The sequence below is a fragment of the Puntigrus tetrazona genome, chromosome 13, assembly GCF_018831695.1.
Source record: "Puntigrus tetrazona isolate hp1 chromosome 13, ASM1883169v1, whole genome shotgun sequence".
Lineage (NCBI taxonomy): Eukaryota > Metazoa > Chordata > Actinopteri > Cypriniformes > Cyprinidae > Puntigrus > Puntigrus tetrazona.
In genome coordinates, this window is record NC_056711.1 from 8203500 (window position 1) to 8223667 (window position 20168).

At 37.4% G+C, this 20168-nt stretch overlaps 2 protein-coding genes across 3 annotated transcripts in view; one reads left to right on the forward strand and one right to left on the reverse strand.

Annotated features, from left to right (window-relative positions):
• Positions 1 to 12473, reverse strand: part of mmrn2a (multimerin 2a) — a 25614-nt gene extending 13141 nt beyond the window's left edge. The window contains exons 1-5 of the mRNA XM_043255406.1: positions 12359 to 12473; positions 9874 to 10068; positions 6542 to 6867; positions 976 to 1098; positions 150 to 256 (exon numbers count right to left, since the gene is read on the reverse strand). Of these exons, the coding sequence (XP_043111341.1) occupies positions 150 to 256; positions 976 to 1098; positions 6542 to 6855 (544 nt within the window). The 5' untranslated portion in view covers positions 6856 to 6867; positions 9874 to 10068; positions 12359 to 12473. The remainder of the gene's footprint in view (positions 1 to 149; positions 257 to 975; positions 1099 to 6541; positions 6868 to 9873; positions 10069 to 12358) is intronic.
• Positions 12440 to 19128, forward strand: sncga (synuclein, gamma a). Of its 2 annotated transcripts, XM_043255410.1 has the most exons (6): positions 12440 to 12571; positions 16537 to 16578; positions 16665 to 16792; positions 17019 to 17039; positions 17597 to 17653; positions 18226 to 19128. In XM_043255410.1, the coding sequence occupies exons 1-5, from the start codon at positions 12451 to 12453 to the stop codon at positions 17651 to 17653; spliced, it is 369 nt and encodes a 122-aa protein (XP_043111345.1). In that variant the 5' UTR covers positions 12440 to 12450; the 3' UTR covers positions 18226 to 19128. The 2 variants fall into 2 exon arrangements, with proteins under 2 accessions (XP_043111345.1, XP_043111346.1); XM_043255411.1 differs by lacking the exon at positions 17019 to 17039.
• The last annotated feature ends 1040 nt before the right edge of the window (positions 19129 to 20168 follow it).

Genomic DNA, 20168 nt, shown 5'->3' on the forward strand with positions numbered 1-20168 from the left:
GATGTCTAAAAGAGAGGAGTTACACCATGTCAAAACCTTTGAAAATGGCAACACCAGTGTAGAAGTCAATCAGACATGGTATTGCAAGCACTTTGTGTTCTTGGTTCCAGTATCACCTTAAGCTGCATTGTGTCAAAGCTCATCAGTACCTGTCTCTTCACAGTTTTTCCCAGCATGCCCAGGGCAGCATCGCCACAGCAGTGCAGTGAAGATTTTCTCCTTCTGTCTGTACACTGGCCGAGTGGACAGCTTGTACCTGCATACAAATTATGTTGCATGCCGATTAAGGGACCCACTTTGATATATGAGATGTAATAAATGTTATGTTAAAATACATTTTCTATTCTAACTTAATATACATCAACCACCAAAAACTTTTTCAGACCCGAATGTTTTTTCCCATGCATTTTTCCAATAAGGATTTTAAAAAGGCATTCTATAGGAGTTACACATCATGAACCAAACCAGCAAGCTAGGAGGTGAATTACATCATTAGGTCTTTGAGAAACCGACAAAAAGACAAAGGTACAACAAGACTTGATGTTTTTAATGAGATGAACTACAATCCTACGAATCACTGTGAATGGCATTACTGAATTAAAAACATAAAATTATAGATTTAAAAATATTTATTTGGCATAGTTTATTTCGGGTACACTTTATTCTGATAGTTCACTTTAGAGATTTTGCTAACTATAAGTAACTTTGTCACTACATGTCTACTACATGTCAATTTGAGATTTGCTGATTTCTTTGCAGAATCAACAGCAAAGCAACAGTTTCCCATCAGGAATTACGTTTTTTTAAGCACAATATAAAAAAAAAAAAACAAGTAATGCAGACAGATGAAATCATTTTTAACTGAACTTTTGACTTTGGTTTTTGGTTTGAAAACTATCATTCTGTTTGATGCTTCTAGAAGTGCAGAGTCTATATTTCACATGTTTCGTTTTTAAGATATGATGTATCACTTACATGATTAGCTGGCAGTCTGGGGTGCCGTTAGGACAGGGACTCTGGGACTTGATGGTGTACTTCTCAGTTCCACAGGATACTGCCACAGTAATAGCACGCTTGTGAACAAACGCACACCAATTCCTGGAAGGGAGAGTGAATGTCAGCTACACAATTTAGTAAGAAAACTTTGTAGTTAGGAAACATCGGAAGTATCCAGCTCGGTCAAGGCCAGCGGTTCATTGTACCAATGCACTTAGCAATAATACAGTTATTTTTGCATACTTGTGTTTAGTTTACCTTTTCGCTTTTCGTTCTCAGGGTCAAGGCTTGAGATATTTTATTGTCTACAGGCAAATATTAACCTACAAATGACATGTTAAGCCCTTTAATATGTTTCTTGGAATGCATCCATGATAATCTCAAATTAGTTTGATAAATCAATGGCCGGATGTTTTCCTCACAGTTCTTGGAATAAACGTCTTCAATAAATACGCTGTGATTCCTGCATCCAGCTTTTGAAAAATTTGTTTCCCACTGTATATAAAGACTTTAACCCAAGGTTAATTTAAATAAAAAACCCAACCTGTATTTCTTAGGTATTGGAAACAAAATACACAACGTGTCCACCATATCCACTTTTTTTTGGCACACAGTTGCTTCCTTTCAAACTAGTAACCAAAGAATAACAGTTATGACTAATTAATAATAGTGCTGAGAGCATGGCATACCTGATCTGATCTGGCAATGAGGGAGGTGAAAAGTTCTCTATTGATTTACAAGGCTGTAAAAAACAGAGCCCCTTTTTGACCCAGGCAAGCCTAAACACCCTGTTCCTGCTGCTAACAAATTAGGCGCTCAATTAGGAGATAAATAAAACGGAAAGGTCATTGCTTAACAACAAGGACAGAGAAAATCTGTACCTGTCACAAGTTTCGAGAGGTTGGTTACATGCACTGATTGATAGCGGCTGACCAGAAAGACAAAACACAGCGCTAAGATTTCATTTGGTCCAGCTGTGAGGTCACAGAGCTGATGATGATGAGCTGCAGTTATTTTACATCATTAGAGCTGATCTCTGACACGAGACTTTGTTACTGATTATGAGTTAACCGGTAACACTGAGCAGAGATCAGAGGTTTGTTGAATTTAAAGGCTGGACAGATAAGGCTCTGTGGGTAGATGTATTTGGAAATGGTCCTCTGAGGAGGAACATCATCCTGGAGTGGGTTGTTTTAACTTGCTCAATCCTCTTGATGTATGATTCATAGCCCACAAGCAAGACGGGTCAAAACCTCCCTGCCAAATCCATCACATCCACTGCCGAGTTGTGAATTGTTTTGGATGTAATTGTTCAGTCTTTGGTCAATGGTTAATGCATTCGATATGAGCTTGAGAATGAGAAACTCTGTATTGGTCTCTCCATTAATCAAACATGAATGTAGGGCAGATCAGGTCAAGAAAAACGGTTGATTTCGAAAGCATTTTGATGACTAAATGACTGGGAATAAGCCAGGTTGAGTTTTTGATTCATGTAATGTATGTGGTTCTAAACCAGCAGGCCATGATACATTAAACATAGCCAAATGAATGAGTTAAGCAATGTTCAGTTATAAGGCAAAACACAACACAAACATACAATTGTGTACCATACGCGCCACGGTTAGCCTTAAATAAACAGCTTTAGTGCTCGTCTCCAAATAGAATAAACTGTGTGACAAAAAACAACTCACATTTTCAGTATACAAAGTGTCAGAGCAAGGCAAAACATCCGACTGGTGATTCTTGTGCAACACAGTCATTTTTCTGGTAATGCACAAACACTGAAACTGTCAAACAGAGGGGAATCGTATTGCAGATGTACAGGCGCTTGTCTCTGTTGTTGGAGTTATCATATGGAGTGTTTTGAACATTACTTGGTCATTTCTCTGACATTATCTTTGTCTTCATAACTAAGCTGACCGTAAATGTTCTCATTTATTAATAGGATCTGAAGGTAAAGGGATTAAAGGTCTCAAGACAAGTTACTTAAAGCACGTGAATCATTATAGTTTACAAGTCTGTGATTTTGCTTTATTCTGGGGCAGACTGGGATTAAAGGATTAAAGGATGGTGCACAACAGACTTGCTTCTCGCTGCCTTCATCTCTGGTTTACGTTAGCTTCTCTAACCCTAAGAAGAGGTTAAATCGAGCTGGAAGGTCTGGAGCAGAATTCTGGCACCATTCATACAGAAAGGAAAACAAAAAAGTTTGTTTGTCAGTCCTTTTAATTGACTTTTCTATCTCCATTTAGTGAGTTTACTTTTTTAAAAAACTACAATGTTACTGCAAGCACAGACAGAGAGTCACGTACAAAACTGGGTGTTAAATTTTGGACAATATATACTCCTTTTCCCTAATCAGCACCTTTCAGCCTTAAATCAGACTTTGTCACTTCCTGCCATATAGTTCTATGGATGGACATCTCTGTAAGCACACTGCTTTTCTTTTAGCGTTTTGCGGATTAGCGTCCCCTCACAGGAAGGAAGCGTCTGACACTCTGTCCCTCCGGCAAACTTCCCTCATCCTGGGATCCTTACCCAAAGAAGATACCCACGGACTTCCACACATACAGACTGCCATGAACTCTAACCTTTAGCTCCTTTGTTTCATACTTTCCATTGGTTGTGTTTTCCAGAGAGTGTACTGCAGTAAAATCATTAACTTAATCAGTATTTTTGTCCTGTTGTTAATAAAAATACAATATATAGAAGTTAAACATTTACTAACATTTAAGTACAGATTATGTACACTATTGTTCAAAGGTTTGGGGTCAGTAAGATTTTTTTTATGTTTTTAAAATTTTAGTAGAATAAAAGTTTTTTATGCTCACCAAATGCCGCAAATATTGTTGTAATGTTGTAAATGTTGCAAAATATTTGTACAAAATTTAAATGACCGTTTTCTATTTTAATATTCATTACAATGTAATTTATTCGTCATTGCTCCACTTCTCACATTGTCCTTCAAAAATTCTTCTAAAATGCTGATTTGCTCTATTTTAAAGAGCTGTGCTGCTAAATATTTCTGATCTTAATACTTTTTTTTTGTTGAATTAAAAGTTATAAAAAACAACATTTATTGACATTCATTATTTTGACTAATTAAATGCATTAATGTGGAAAAAAACATATTTCTTAAAAAAAACAAAAAACTTTAAAGACCTAATAAGTTTGAATGGTAATGTTTTTTTGGGGGTTTTTTTTTTAAATGAAGTGCATTTTGCTTACCACTCTGTAAAATAGTGAACATCCCAAACCATAACATATTACGAGTTGGAGAGAAACTTACAATACAAATGCCTGCTACAATTCAAAGAGCTTTGAAATGCTGCTTTGATGTTTTCATCAGCAGACAATTATCCTACAGTATACAAAGTTGAAAAATTAAGGCTGAATATTAGTGGAGGATTTAGTTTAACTTTGGATCCTCTATCCAGGCTTCCCATTGCTTCTGACTGTTGTTCAGCAGCTGCAACAGATAAAACTCTCCCCATGTCATTCCTGAATTCTAGTCCAAGAAATAAAAGTCATTATAAGCAAGTGAAGTGGTGAGTTTATATTGATTTGAGCACAAAAGGAAACAAGGATTTTCTTGTTTGTTTTTTTGGGTTTTTTTTTTTTTTGACAGATAGACAGACAGACCTCTGTTGGGATTGGTTTAAGACCAAAGAAGTAAATTGTATGCAAAACTTTGTCAGGGCCACATCGTAAGCTAGAGCAGCTTCCTGAGACAGACCCAGGATGAAAGCAGATTATCTAAAACCACATCAGAGAAAGAAGAGTGTGCGAGAGGATTTGAAATATAGAAACCGAATACACAGGCATGGAGAGGAACAGGCATTAGTGTCAGGTCAGGACATCCATATTTTGATGAATTCAGGGGATTTCAATGACAAAAGACGTGTGTCCAGACGACTTGACTTTTTGGAAAAACAAGGTTTTGTTTCATAGGAACATGTAATTTGTTTTGACATTTGATTTGTTGTGATATTCCAACAGCTGTTTTTTGTTCAGAAAGCTTGAGAAACTTTGTGAAGTGAAATTTCTATTTAAATTATTTCAGACCATTTTTATTTAATTTTCCACATAAGTACAAAACATTCTCAGTGATATTTTCCTCCAGCTCCCTCCAATTTTGTGCACCTGGGCATCAAACTCTCTCTTTGTTGCTCTGTCTTTCTTTCTAACTATTCAGAGCTGTCCATGCGTGCAAGACATCACATCTCTAAAAAAGGATCTTTTCTTTCATCCACAGACCGAGACCTCCCCTAAATTCCACCTGTTATTTAACAAACCTTTTATGCAACTCTAATCTAGGCTTTAATGATAAACGTCAAAATATAAAAGACAAGTTACCATTACAAAATAAATGGAAGCACTGCAATTGCAATTTCAGTTGATAAATAACAATTTTATAATTAATTCATAAAAAATATATACAATTTCTGCAGGTGGCATTCTATTAAATGATCTTTAAAATAACTGAATGTTTCTGTAAACACCTCATATGTTTTTTAAATTGCTAATTCGTATGTTATTAAAAACTATATTTTTATTTTTTTTGTAAATTGCTGTATAGTATTTGCTATACCTCAAATAAAGAGAAATCCATGCATGAATTGGACTTTGAAAAAAAATGCTCACTTGAATTCTGAATGAAGCCATAATGGCATAATGGGATCGTAATCAGACCCTAATCACAAGGGCAACATATTAAACACAAATTGAGGGTGCTACAGTATCAGAGACTCAAGCCTGCTGCCATGCAAACTGGGGTGCAATGAATCTATGCAGGTTGGCGTAAATAGTGACCCAGCACTCGTACAAAGATTAAACCGAGTCTCAAAGATCTCAAAGTGCAGTAAACATTCGGCTCCTATCTGCTTCAGGTAATTAGGCTGAATTATGCGGATTAGGCAGAGTTAAGAGAAAACATATGGGCACTCTTGACACTTTGAAGAGATGTAAGGTTAGAGGAGACCTTTAAGCACAGAGTTTTCTTAGAAACAAGTACCTCTAAATGTTTGCTGGAACGCTTTTCCTGTGTTTAGCCTCAGCATCAGCCAAACGCTGATTGTAACAGAGATGGGAAAGATAGGAAACTTGAGGAAGTGATGGAGGGCGACCTAACTTTACTCTGTTTTTACAGCAATTGCTTAACAAGCTGCTCTGCTTCAGCCTTATGTGGTGTATTTTTTATATATTCTTTTATTCAGTTAGGAAGTATTAAACTGATCAAAAGTAAAAGTTGGAAAGATGAAGAGGAACCCAACTTCACTTTGTTTTTACAACCTCACAAGCTGCTGCTCTGCTTCAACCTGGGTGGTTCTCCAGGATAAATAATGAGCTCTACAACCATGCAAACCATGCACGTTTTTTATGACATACACTAATGAGCCAGATTGCGAGAGAATTACCCTGATGGACAACCCCCTTTTTAGCTAAAACCTCAAGAAATTACTTTGTGTTTTTGCACAATGTGGTCGCGATTATGTGTTTGAATCAAATGAAGCACGATGAATGAGTGAGGAACAGCAGCACTCACCCAGTTCGGAGCAAAGAGCCCCCAGCTGAAGGATCTGATGGGTCCCTCGTTCCCTCAGGCACGTCTGGGTCACGGTGTCTGTGACCGAGTGGATGGTGGACAGATCCATACACATCAGGGCTCTGCCTGTTTAGTCCATGACCATGAGGAGGTGCTCCAAACCCAACCGATGGAGCTCTGTGGTCCCATCCACCATCGTCTGACATGTCCTTCAGCTCATCCTCCTCTTCTAGCTCTGGGTCTCTGGCTCTGACCTCACATCGTGCTGCGAGAAGCAGCCCCTGGAGAAGTACGGCCAACCTCAGCACCACCATATCTGTGTGCTCCTCAAAACGCAAAACACAAAAGAACAAGATGTTGTAAAGCCGCTGCTCTCTGGTGCCTTATGAAAACTCTCCACCCCCCATCTCGAAAATGATCCTCTCCCTCCCTTCTCCTGTCAGTCCACTCCCCTCCGTTCCTGTGCCCCCACCTCTATCTGTTCCCCTCCCTCATCTTAATAGTTTCAAAGACCTCCAACAATCCTCGGAAATGCCCCCCCCTCAGGTTACTCCCTGTGGAAAGGTCGCGGAGACTGGAACAATGAGGCCCGTCAGCTCTCAGGCTTTACATGCTCGGAGGAGCTGGACACACACACTTGACTGTATGAGTGAGGAAGCAGTCCATTTCTCTTGGCTGGTCACCAGGAGTTTTACACTCTTTATCACCTCTTGCTGCTCTTGTCTCCACTCGACACTAAGTAGCTCAGGAAAGGGATGTTACAGCTAAATGCAAGTGTATTACAAGAAGATAAAAGGACAATGGTTTTTACACATAAAACTATGGAAAATAGCTGCTCAGTTTAGGAGGAAACTCTGTTTTCAAACAACCGTTTTCAACATTGATAATAAGAAATGTTGCACCAAATCAGCATATTAGAATGATTTCTGAAGAATCATGTGACACTGAAGAGAAATTCCCAAAAAAGGAATGAATTGAATTTTAAAATAAATTTAAATTGTATGCGCGTTAATTTTAATTCTATTTCACAATATCACAGTTTTTACTGAATTATTGATCAAATAAATGCAGCCTTGGTGAGCTTAAGATACTTTTTTTTTCAAAAACATGTAAAGATTTTAGCAACCCTAAACTTTTAATCTTGTGAGACTAGCCAAGTTTGTTTTTATTAATATCTCAAAGAATTAGTTGATTTTTTTCCATAAATAAATAAATACATAAACCAACGCACCGCTCAGTTATATTTCTCAGTATATATATACGGCTCGAAAGCCAAAAGGTACTGTTTTTGTAACTGCATAGAAACAGTTGATAAATTCTTCAAAGAAAGTCATAAACGTTTGAACAGAATGAAAATGATGATAGAATATTCATTTTTGGGTGATGGTAGCTGGGAGGCCCTCCGCTGGCAGCAGTATGTGAGGAAACACAGATTTATGACATTTATTGTTTAGTCAAAGGATGAGTCAGTGTTTTAGATGAAATAGTACAGTTCCATTCTTACAGAAACAGATGTTTCAGTGGTTCTGTGTAAACAATGATCAAATATTTTGTCTAGTGCTCATTGAAGAAAAAAGAGTTTTTAAGGAACTGTGAATGTTTAGCCTAGCAGAAAGATAAATGGCTAAAAATAAATAAAAGTAGTCTGGAGGGGAATACAGTCGTGTGTTAATATACATTTTTGAATCAGGGAATATAAACTATGAAGAGTATGACAGACAATGATCAAGCCTTATGCAGGATGCTTGCTTAGAGTCACCAGTAGATGTCAGTGAAAGCTAGTACAGCATGTTGAACTTCTGAAGTACTACTGATGTATTGCTTGCTGATGACGATGCATTGCTCACGACTGAACAGTCTATCAGACACCCTAATGTGACACATAACAATCAATAACTGATTAAAGTTAACTGTAGAGCTCACCAAGTGAATATTTTATGGCTTTGATATTATGTAGTATTATACTGCCTTTGACAATCATCTGACAAACAAGTTAATGGAAGCGTATAACCATAAAAAACCCATATAAAACATTTTTGTTTTGAAAACTGCGTTGATATTAAATATTTAAATGCTGACTCACAGCTTGATTAATCATTACCAGTAATGTGCATTTGCAAATGTCAGTCATCTATAACTTACGGCATGGCGTATAATGATTTTAGGCTGTGGGCATAGAAAGACTTGGGCTGTAAAATAGAGAATATGTTGCGGCTGTGAAAAGCTTCCACTAGAAGTGCATTTGCTCAAGTGCAGTCGGGAGCGAGGGCTGATGCTATATAGAATGTACTAAGAAACCTGCGGCTGTTTTTGTTAGTACAGTTGCCAACAACTTATCCAGGTATTTGAGCAAAGCTTGTGACTGTCTCCAACTTATGTGCCATTTAGCACAGCTGTGCAAATTTGGTAGCCTATATTTCATGACCACTCAGAAAGCATTTCAGCTAGCTTTATTGTCATGAGAATGACCTCTGGTGGTGAACTACCTTTGACCCACAGGGCTTGAAGATCTACTTAGAAATGTGACGAGAAAGTGTCTTTCACAGTTCTCACCTTTGAACTAATTCAGGATCAATGAGGGGAAAAACATTTTGTTTCCAGGCAACACAAGCTGTTGCAATTGATTTTCAAAGTCACTAAAACAGACCCTGTGCAGGCATTGTGTGTGTGTGTGTGTGTGTGTGTGTGTGTGTGTGTGATTTTCGGCTTCTGTGGCTGTTACTTATAGTGAGAAATACTAACTATAATAACTAAATTATATAATGTTTTTATAATTTATTTCTGCTAATAATTCTAACTGAAGAACCATGCATGTATGTGTGAGAGAGTGAGAGAGACATTTTTATTATAATGTACTGGGATGTCAAAGTTGAATTTTCAGCAGCCATCATTTAAGTCTCCTGTGTCACATGATCCATAAGAAATTAATATTTTTATCAATGTTGAAAACATTTCTTAACAGCTGTAAACTTGTAAACAGTGCTTATTAATATTTTTTGTGGAAACAATGCTACATTATTTGATTAACAAAAACATTTGTACTGTATAAGGTGTATTACAGCATATGTGCAATTATACATTTGAGATTTTGAATAATGAATACTTTCCAATGGAGTTGAATTGTTTCAAAAGAAATAACGCTGAATTATTATTGAACAAACAATGTGTCCAAAGTTTTAGCCTTTAGCCCTAAATCAAAGCTCTATGCTTCAAAACATGTGAGTGTCACCATAGAGATCAAGGAGAACACAGTCATTGTTTTTAAGTGTCTTCAAAGGTCTGCCAGTGGCACTGTGCAATGCAAAATTCAGTACTTTTGATGCAAGCCTCACCCTTTCTCCTCAGTGACAGCAGGGATGTGGTATGTGGGATGATCACAGACGGGATTTTTCCCTGAATGCCATTTTCAAAGCAGTTCTCGGGCTGACTGAACCTAGGCACGTCATGGATGCCAGTTGCTTCCTCACAACCTTACAGAAACTTCAGTCAGATGATCCGTTTGGTCAACCACAATAACTGATAGAAGACTGAACAAAAACAGAGGAAAAGAAACTTAATGTCAGACAACCGAAAAGCATAAGCAGAAATATGACTATGAACATAGAAAACTGGAATGTTTTCATATTATAGCACTGATGGTAAATGCTTTAAGATGCAGACATGTGTAAGTTTGCTCCTATGAAGTAAACAAGTGCATTCAACATATTATTCATGTAGTTCATGTAGCATCACACTCCAGATTTTCAGCATAAAAGGCCTTTCTGTCCACTGATGTATTCTATTAAATTAGTGCTGAGCTCAAATTGGAGAGAATTTTGTTTTGCAAAGCTGGATGTATATGCTCTAGACACTGCTTCCAAGGTGATTTGAGAGCGCTCGGATGAGATATTTCACACTACTCTGTCATCGTGTTGGTGATTAGTTCGGTACTGATCATGCTGTTCTCCCGTGGTCTCGATTTTTACCACGTGATGGATACGTATCGACCCGATAGCACCGAGTTCTGAGCAGCCAGTATCAGATTACATTCTCTCACTGTCCTGGAAAATGCAAGGAGTTATATTTAGACATACAGAGGTGGTCATTTAGTTAGCCTGGGCAGAGCATCATCATGGAGGTGGATAATAAGGTCACATGGCCACTGGTCACCAGACGCTATTTCAGCTCTGTGAGATCCATCTGCAACATATCAGGAGCAGTTTTGTATATATCAGGTATAGCTGAGAGAGTAAGATTTTCTGTTAGGATGAATGATGACATACAGTAACCACTGCATTTGTACTTTCATGAACAAGTGAGGTATTTGTATCTCTATCCTTGTGACAGGAATCCCACAAGCCAACCCTATCTTTTGCAAGTTTATAAGAAAATACTAAGTTAATTTTTGTATATTGAAATATTAACCCACCAGGCACTGGACATCTATATAATGTCAGGTTGAAGTTGGACATGATGTCGGACAGACGTTGCATTAACGTTGGATTTTGGTTACACAATCTAAAAACAATGAATATCAACGTCAGCTTTTTACTCCTTTTATTTTTAGCTTTCATTAAAAGTAGAATGTCCCACACAGTCCAATAATTATTTAAAAATAGGTACAGTCTCACCACTATCCTGCCCTAATATAAACACAGGCAGGAAAACTAGGGTTTTTAACATGATCGTTTCTCAAAAAAGCCTGCGGTTTCAGTTCAGAGTGGTGCAGTGGCTCAGACTGCGCAAGCTCACTAAAGGATTTAACGTAATAAATATATAAAGGACTATACATCACTCGCCTTGTTCATGTTGGATTAGCCAACAAAAATTACATCTATGACGAAAAACCAAATTTCCTTCTGTACTGTGCCCCAGTGTGATTTTATTAAGCTCTTATCAAGACACAGCTTTTGTTATTTATGGAACTGCTTATATAACATAGGAAAAAAAAAAGATTATTCATTGAGATTTGTCTTTCATGTAGTGCATGCATAACATAATCCAATTATGGGTCTGAGGTTTTTTCTTAACTTCAATGTTTTATATGCTACAAAAGGATTCACAAAGATCGTCCAAACAAAGAAGATCCGTATTAGATTACAGCAAACATATATTTATACACTTGTGTCAGATTGAAATGATTATTTTATGAATATGACAGGGCCTATGAGTCTGACGAGTGTTTCCACTGATGCAGAAGCCAGTGCAGCCTGAGCAGTGTGACATGCATATTTAAACACGTTAACTAGCCACATATTAATGTTGAATTCAAGTTAAATATAATGATTTCAAATAGACTAGTATCAGTGTTAAAAACTAAAAAAAAAGCACAAAAATAAAAGCTAATTCTAAATACTAACACATAAATAGTATAGCAGTATATAAATGACTGAAAACAGGCAGGAATCCACAGTTGGTTTTATGACACTGGTTTTGGTTAGCATGTAAGTGTGTGTTATGGTGTGCATGCAAATGCTATGGCAGGATTAAGGACAGAGGTTGTTTAATAGCTTTATGAAGCTGTGCGCTGATGCTGGATTTGTGCATTAACAATTTAATCTTCCAGTATGTGAATCTCATTTATTATGGGTGGCTGGAGAAAACAGGCCAAACTGAAAAAGCTTTCTTCTTGTGGAATCCATTTCTCGTCATTCCTCTCACCCACTTGTTATTATACCCCCATGTCTGTCTCTCTGTCTCTCTCTCTCTCTCTTTGTGTCTTTTTCTCCCTATCCGCTTGACTACTCTTCTTGTTAAGGGTGTCCCAATCTGTCTGAGCACTGAGTGCCCATCCCACTCTCAAAGGAGCTGCACACACACTCTAGCAAACACACTTACCAGACTGGCAGTCTGAGCACACACAGCTCCATCCACCGGTTATAAGACGAGAGCCACTTCCAGTTACAGGACATACAGCTCCGAGCTCCAGTATGGATGCGCTGAAGAAAGGATTCTCCATGGCTAAGGAGGGAGTGGTGGCTGCTGCCGAGAAGACCAAGGCCGGGGTGGAGGAGGCAGCTGCCAAAACCAAAGAGGGGGTCATGTATGTAGGTATGTACAAATTCAACTGAAACTGAAGTGATTTTAAAGTGATATTAAAGAATTTGTCTTTTTTTTTCTTCTTCAGTAAATTGTATTGGATATATAAAGCTACCTAAAATGGTGTGGTGTTCCATTTTCATATTTTAAAACAATGCAGTTTGCAAATTTACAAACCAATTGTAAAATTGCAAAAGCATATTCAATTTTACTGTCATAATTTAAATCTATAATATTGCATAATCTAATATAAAATGCATTTTAATCAATTACATTCATACAGATTTTATATTCAAGAAAGAAACCTGTTTCCTTCTTTTATGATACATACTGGAAATGTTATCACCATCGCCATAATCTGAGCTCATTTTGCTTACAATTTATGATGTATAAAACAAAGTATCACTGTTTTAGAAAAACTATTTATTAGTGACAACAAAGAGTCCTGAAAATGAAATCCAGGGCAATGAAGATTAATGTGGGGCACGAGCCCATTATTAAATGTGACTGTTGTGCTTTGTCACTATAAAGTAAGTGAACGACAGCCAAACCAGCACCATCCACATGCCTGTAGTCTCTTATTAAATCACTAATTCATTTGCCCATTCAGCTTCTAGACAACTTAACATGTTTACTAGTACCATGGTCGTTTACTCCCGAGCAGCAGCTATCTACACATTTCTGCTGTCAGGAATGGGTGGGGAATGAGGAGGGAGATAGACAAGAGATCAAGAAATAAAGGGACAAGACGGCGAAAGGAAGCACTTTGTGTTTGCAATAACTTCAAGATGCAAAATCAATCGATGAGCTGTGAGCGGCAGGTACATTATAAAGAAACTGAACTCCATGCATACTGAGTGCTAAAAGAATTTGTAAACCATAAGATGCAGTAGTTTAACATACTGTCTTCGTGATGATGATATTGCTTAAGTATTCTGACCATCTTATTGTTTTTACTTCGTATGTAACTGTCATATTGTAAGGTTAATTATACCGGCATGCTATATGGGTCAAATTTTACAGCACAGTAAGGTGTCACCGTAAGGGCACAAGCAGTATGTGCATCTTCCCGATTGTGCTACTATGCCGACAGAAGCACACTGTACTGTAATCCCATTCCCTTCTGGTCCACTTCACATCCCGGTCCACAGAGACCGGGGTCTGTCTGGGTCAGCACACAATCTCTGATGATTGTAATGGCTCTCAGTGCATGTACACACCAGTCACAGAAGCCTGTCACTGCGTGCTTTCAGGTTTTTTTTTTTTTAAAGAGCATAACCTGTCCTTCACATCAGAGAAGGGAAAGAACAATGTTTTTTGCTATTACAAGGAGCTTTTACTTACGTTGGAGAGGAGGAGAATGACGTGTGCGTGAGCCAGGATGAAGTTAGTGTGTGTGCAAAAGCTTTCTTTGCACCACGCAGACGATCTACTTTAATCAGAAAAAAATCACAAGCCTCTCAAAGAAAAGCCAGGTCACTTTGCAATAAACTGTGACAAATTGGCAGCATATACACACCACCCTTGCCATACAGTACAGATAATTTATATGCCTGTATAGGCATCTCAATAACATAGATTATTGGCGGTGTTATTTTAGTATAATTTATGCTTGGGTATATATAGTTTATTTGCTTTATGGTTTTTACATTTTATATATAGCTTTTTAGATTTTGTCCATTTATTTTTATTGAGTTTTATTTAGTGGCAGTATTGCCTTGGGATCACTGACATGCTATTGCAATTTTTAATAATATTTAGTTTTTAGTTATCAAATTTAATTTATACATTTAATTTATTTTAAAAATATTTTGTCATTTCAGTCAATTATTTATTTTTACTTATATTTTAAGAGTAATTCTCTTACATCTTTATTTTAGTATCTCTTTATACTAATTATATTCTATTAAAAAACTTGCACTCTATTTATTTACTGTTTGTAATTATTTGTAATTATTTTTAATTATATAACTCTAGCTTTTCTAATCTTTTTGTATTCTATTTGTTTTCTTTTTTATTTATTATGCAATTAACAAAAGAAAAAAAGGCCTCTAACACTAGCTTGCTCTATTCTTTTTCTATTCTATCAGCGTCTGTTTATTTATTATATTAAAATAACAACCTTGCTACATGCATTGTGTTAAGCTAACTGAGACTTGTTATAGTACTTGCATATCATTGCTCTTTTGTTGATTTCGATTGCTTCCATTGTCCTCATTTGTAAGTTGCATAAAAACATAAATGACAACGTGAATGAAATGTAAATGTAAGTATCGACTTTTGTTTCAGCTAACATTATAATGCTGAATGAATAAAAATAGATTTGTGACATTAATCACGTGGATTTGTGCAGACATTCAGACGAGCAGACGTTTAAGATGCTCTTTGCATCATCTCAAATCATGCTGGAAAACATGATCATCGGGTTTGACGTAAACCTGAGAAGGTCATGATGTTCGAGCGCTGCCGCCCATAAAGCAAAAGAGTGACAAGCCAGAGTGAAATGCACGCTCGTTTTTACTCTAATTATTATGATAATGCATAAGAAGCAAAAATATAGCAAAAATTATAATAGATACACATACAAAAATGAAAATCAAGAAGAATTTTTACTTCCTAGTGGTCTCCACGTTATATGTGAGCACAGCCCAGCTTAAATTATTCTGATAACTTCATTTGATTCGGTCTCATAAATTAAAGCACTGGCATTGGACTAGTGAGGGAGGCGATGTTATACAGACTAATGTACAGAATACAAATCATGATACAAGACTGTTAATTAAATCGTGCCCTGTATGAGCACAAATTTTCAATATGAGATCCTAGATTACTCTTAAGTAAGTATATCTGTAATAATAGGCAAAAAAGTACTGTATGCATTTAGTACATTTTTCTTTTTAGTTTAGTGGTCCATGGTCACATATAGATCAGATTTAAAAATAATATCTAATATGCTCAACTGTATATGGCAGTCTCCTCCTCTTGATCAGAGCTGCAAGCTGCGTTTTATGCTTCATCACGTTACCAGAGATGCTGTGGAAGTGACATCATATTGCAGCAGCAGCCGGGTGGCGGCAATATTCTCGATCTTTATTGATCACAACATGAATAATATAAGATTTCAGGCTTGTGTTTGTGTTGCAAGCCGAGGCTAAGCCCTGAAGAATGTGCATGTAAATCAGCTCTTTGTCCAGAACAACAAGGACAATGTCACGTCTCTCTTGAGGGGTGTATTTGTTGTGCTGTGCGTGCGCATGTTGGGAAGGAGGAGCGACTTTCACAGACACATTGCTGTGGGCTCAAAGGTTCTGGGAAAGAAACAGAGCTTATGCTTGTTCTACGGGACATTCGTGCAACGCAGATTCGGCACTAGAGATGCCAGGGCCTTTCAGCGGCCGAAGTGGGTTTTTCCACTGTTAACATGCAGGGAGAGTCTCAGTAGAAAGGACGTTTCTCCATCTGTAATGCTCAATAGCACTTAGTGATGCCAATCAGAAGCAATGACTGTGGATCAGTAGCATTTTTACTTGCCTTGATTTTAGCGTCTCCTGGGTCCTGGAGGAAGCTGGACCTTTAGCTGCACTGCCAGAGGAGACTAAAGTGTATGAATCCCAAAGCAGAACAGGAGCCAGCCCTGAAAGCATCCATCGAGGATCAGGATCTGTCTAAACATAAGACAAAATTAGTTACACGTTTGTGGAAAAAAGCATTTGATCGCATGTCTGAGAGCTTAAAGGGATAGTTCACCTAAACATATTTCATTGTTAAAATCACTTGTTTGTTCCAAAACTATATGAATTGCTCCCTTCAGTAGAACAAAAAGTATTTGTACATGTTGTTGCTATGATGTACAAAGACTTTCACTGTGTGTAAAAAAACATTTTCTTTTGCGGTCAACAGTAAAAGTCATACAGGTTTGGAATGAGATTGATATCTGAGCTACATTATTTCACCAAAATCGTTTCTTTTTCTGACAGGCACAAAGACAAAGGAAGGTGTTGTGACGAGTGTAAACACAGGTAAACGAATTCGTAAAAACAGGTCAATACAACAACGTGCCATTTCCATAAATGCCCTATAATCAGATAGCACTTTTTCATATTAGTGGCCCAGAAAACGACTGAGCAGGCCAATCTCGTGAGCGACAGCGCTGTGGCTGGAGCAAATCAGATGTCAGAAAAGACGGTGGAGGGGCTGGAGAGTGTGGTTGCATCCACTGGCCTGGTCAAACCGGTAAGGTTTCGATTTGCATGAGGTACATTAACCGGGAAAAAGTTTTTAAAAAGTAACATTTAAGTCAGTTGCATTGGTTTCTGTAGCTGCATAGTATTGTTATTTGGTCATATGTATACTGCAAATGACTTAATACACTGTAAAGTGCTTAATGCACTGTCCAGTCATAAAGCTGGTCTATTTTATATGATGCTCATGCTTTTCTTTCTTACCCAATCATGGACAGGATGACCTGGAGAACACTGAGGTGCTTTTAGAAACTCAATAATTGCCTGCATGCAATAAGGCATGCTGAATGATCGCTTTTACCTCAAAGCCATTACCATTACAGTCTGAAATCTCTCCATTTAGATGCACAAGACTATTAAGACGTATTTCCATGTTTTCACACTCAAGTTTAGGCGCAGCTAAAATCAGCAACATGTCTTCTCCGCATTTAACTCGCTGCTTAGCAAAAGGGATGTTCTTCATAAATAACTCATTTCTGCTTTCTAAATATCGCTCTGCATTTTTAAACCGCGTCGCAGTTCCTTTCACTCGAGTTACAAAGTAGTTTTTATTCATTTAAAACCTCACGACCAAACACGACGAAACAAGCCAAACCGTGCGGCCATTATCAGTCGACGTACGGCAACAAAATGATTCAAGGTCGTGAGCCCGAAATCTTACAGAGAGCAACTGCAACGAAACATGTGCATTTCATCATTTAAAAATGACATTAGTGTATTTTTTCTGGTGTGCAAAATACCTGTAGAGCCGAGAAGGGTAGATACCTGAGAGGTGTTGCTGTGTTTCTGCCTGCAGGGGGAGATATCGAAGCAGGAGGGAGCTGTGGAGCAGCCTACAGACGCCGGACAGTAGGTGAGGGAGAGGATGGGCAGCTTTTCTTGAGACGGGATTTACAGCAAATTAGCTTTTAAAAAATAATTTGAATAATAATAATAAAATTGCAAAATAGAGTAAAATGACGCTTGTTTTTGAGGAATGTATTAGTCTACTTAACGTTGGCTAACAAATATTGTGGGCCTAGATTCTCTGAGTTCTCACAGTTTTTCTTCTCCAATACAAAATGTGTAGATTGAGCACTAATAAGACATGTCTGACTCAGTACATGTCATTACTGCTGAAAATGTGTAGCTTTCTAAATCAAATTATTTATTGGTGACTGTTATTATTTACTGATCTTTTACTGAACTTATTTAGGGCAGTCGCCTGACAGTAAGATCTGTGTCACGTGGCTTTTAGTAGCTTGTGTAGTTTACAGACTTACCAGACAGGTTTTATCTCTACATCCCTTTACAACATAGCACATGTGCTTCAAAACTGGCTTCGTAATAAACATATCAAGCGTTTGCCAGTTGCTTCAAAAAATGTATTTAGCAAATTCCATGCTTTTATTTTTTGATAACCATGCTTTTGTTTTTTCGTTTCAGCTTTTTGTCGCGCTGAACATCCCTGTGACGCTCTGCTTCTCGCTTAAGAAGAGAGACTTCATTTTCTGCTAAGGGCCGTGGCTGAATATTATCATACTAAACCTCTGATGGACGCTAAATAATATCCAACTTCACACACACACACACACACACACACACACAAAAAAACAAAGGCACCCAAATCTCTCTCTTGCTTTGTCCTCACAAACAACCTCTACTCACCTCACTTTACCACTTTTCCTCACATAAACCTATCCTATTCACAAGAAAAAAAAGCTCATGTAACCACACAGTATTATTTAGCTATGCAATATTCACATATACTGTGCAGTGCGTTATCAGATTTATGCAAACATTACATGCATGTGCTTGTGATCCGGACCTTTTTATAAAGGCAATGTCTAAAACCAGTTTTCCTCCTCCCAAAGGCTGTGAGGTCTAGATGATTTCTCACACAGTCAGTGAGAGAGCGGTTTTAAAACATTCTAGCCCAAACACACAGTCAGTGTAGTATCTGAGACAGTTTTCGAAACAGAATCACAGATAGGTAAATCCTAAGGAAAGAGGGCATCTGAAGTCTGTAAAGCATGAAGGTGGCTGGGTAAATCGGTTTCGGTATTACCCTAAATTGTGGTTATAGAGTGATAGGGTTTTTAGTAAGGCTCTTATATGTGGTTTTCTATAGCAGCCATTATAAACAACCCACAAAACCTGCGAATGACGTCAGAGCAGTTGCTAGGACACATGAGTTGTTTGTGGAAGCTATGTATGCTGCCTCACGACTACACTTTAACTGATCCTATTCACGCACTTGACTCCCGCATTGTTCCCCGCAAAGTCTAAAAACAGCTTTTTATTTTTAAATATACCATCTGTAATAAATTCAGTTTTGTGAAAAACAAATCTGTTCTCATTTTTATTCTTATTTTTAGCAAGATTCATTTGAAGTATAAAGTAGCAAGTAACATTTTAAAGTATCTGCGTGCTGCATGGGGTTGTGTTTACGTCAATAACAGAGTACATCCTATACGAAAGAGGCAGGGCGAGCACTCCCTCTAAATAAAAAGTGAAACTATGAAAAGCATTAAGACGAACTCCTTTAATATCAGAACACTCCTCCTGCTCTTCTCCTCCCGGCACACCCGCACATCCAATTAAATATGCTTCTCATCAACAAAGACCTGAAATCCCAATTACGCTTATGAAGTTTTCATGGTCGGTAATTCGTGTTTGAAATGAGAGTCATTCAAATTTTTCCACATTCCAGCTGTGGGAGGAGGCAAAGACGCCTATCAGCCCATCATTTCCCTCTTTCTCAGAGGAAAGTCGTTTACGGCAAAACATAAACACTGCGACTTGTTTTTAGAAATGTCCAAAACAAAATTAAAACAAGAATTTCCCCGAAACGAAAAATCAAAAACCATACCAATCCCTGACACTCTCTTTCCTGAAATGAAACAAATCAAAAGAAAAAGTAAAAGAACTATCAAGCCTATATGCTCCCAAAATATCTCCACCTAAACGCTAAAAATAAATAATAAAATTGGAAAAAACAAAACAAAAAAAACCAATAAATGTTACAACTGTCTGCAATATTAGGTCAAGTTTCAAAATCCTGCATTTCCCTGAAATGATTGACTTAAAAAAATAAATAATAATAATAATAAATTGAAAAAAGAATCAAAAGGACTGTCCTGTATACACCCAAACTACCACCATCTTACACTAAATAAAAAAAAAAAAAAAATAAAAAATTTATATATATATATATGCACACACATGACAAGAATCTGAATTACTATACACAGAAGAATAAAAAGAAAAAAGAATCCTGTATAATTCTGTATACCTTTAAACTATCTCAACCTAAACAATAAGTAAAATTTATTAAATAACTGACCCTGACTGATGATGATCCAGGCAACCAGGTAAACCGGCCTAAC

What these genes read in the sequence shown, in the direction of transcription:
- sncga (XM_043255410.1), top strand. Translation starts at nt 12,451, where the DNA reads ATGGATGCGCTGAAGAAAGGATTCTCCATGGCTAAGGAGGGAGTGGTG. An exon ending in AGAGGGGGTCATGTATGTAG is followed by an intron (nt 12,572 to 16,536) that starts GTATGTACAAAT and finishes TTTTTCTGACAG; the next exon opens with GCACAAAGACAAAGGAAGGT. An exon ending in TGTGACGAGTGTAAACACAG is followed by an intron (nt 16,579 to 16,664) that starts GTAAACGAATTC and finishes TTTTCATATTAG; the next exon opens with TGGCCCAGAAAACGACTGAG.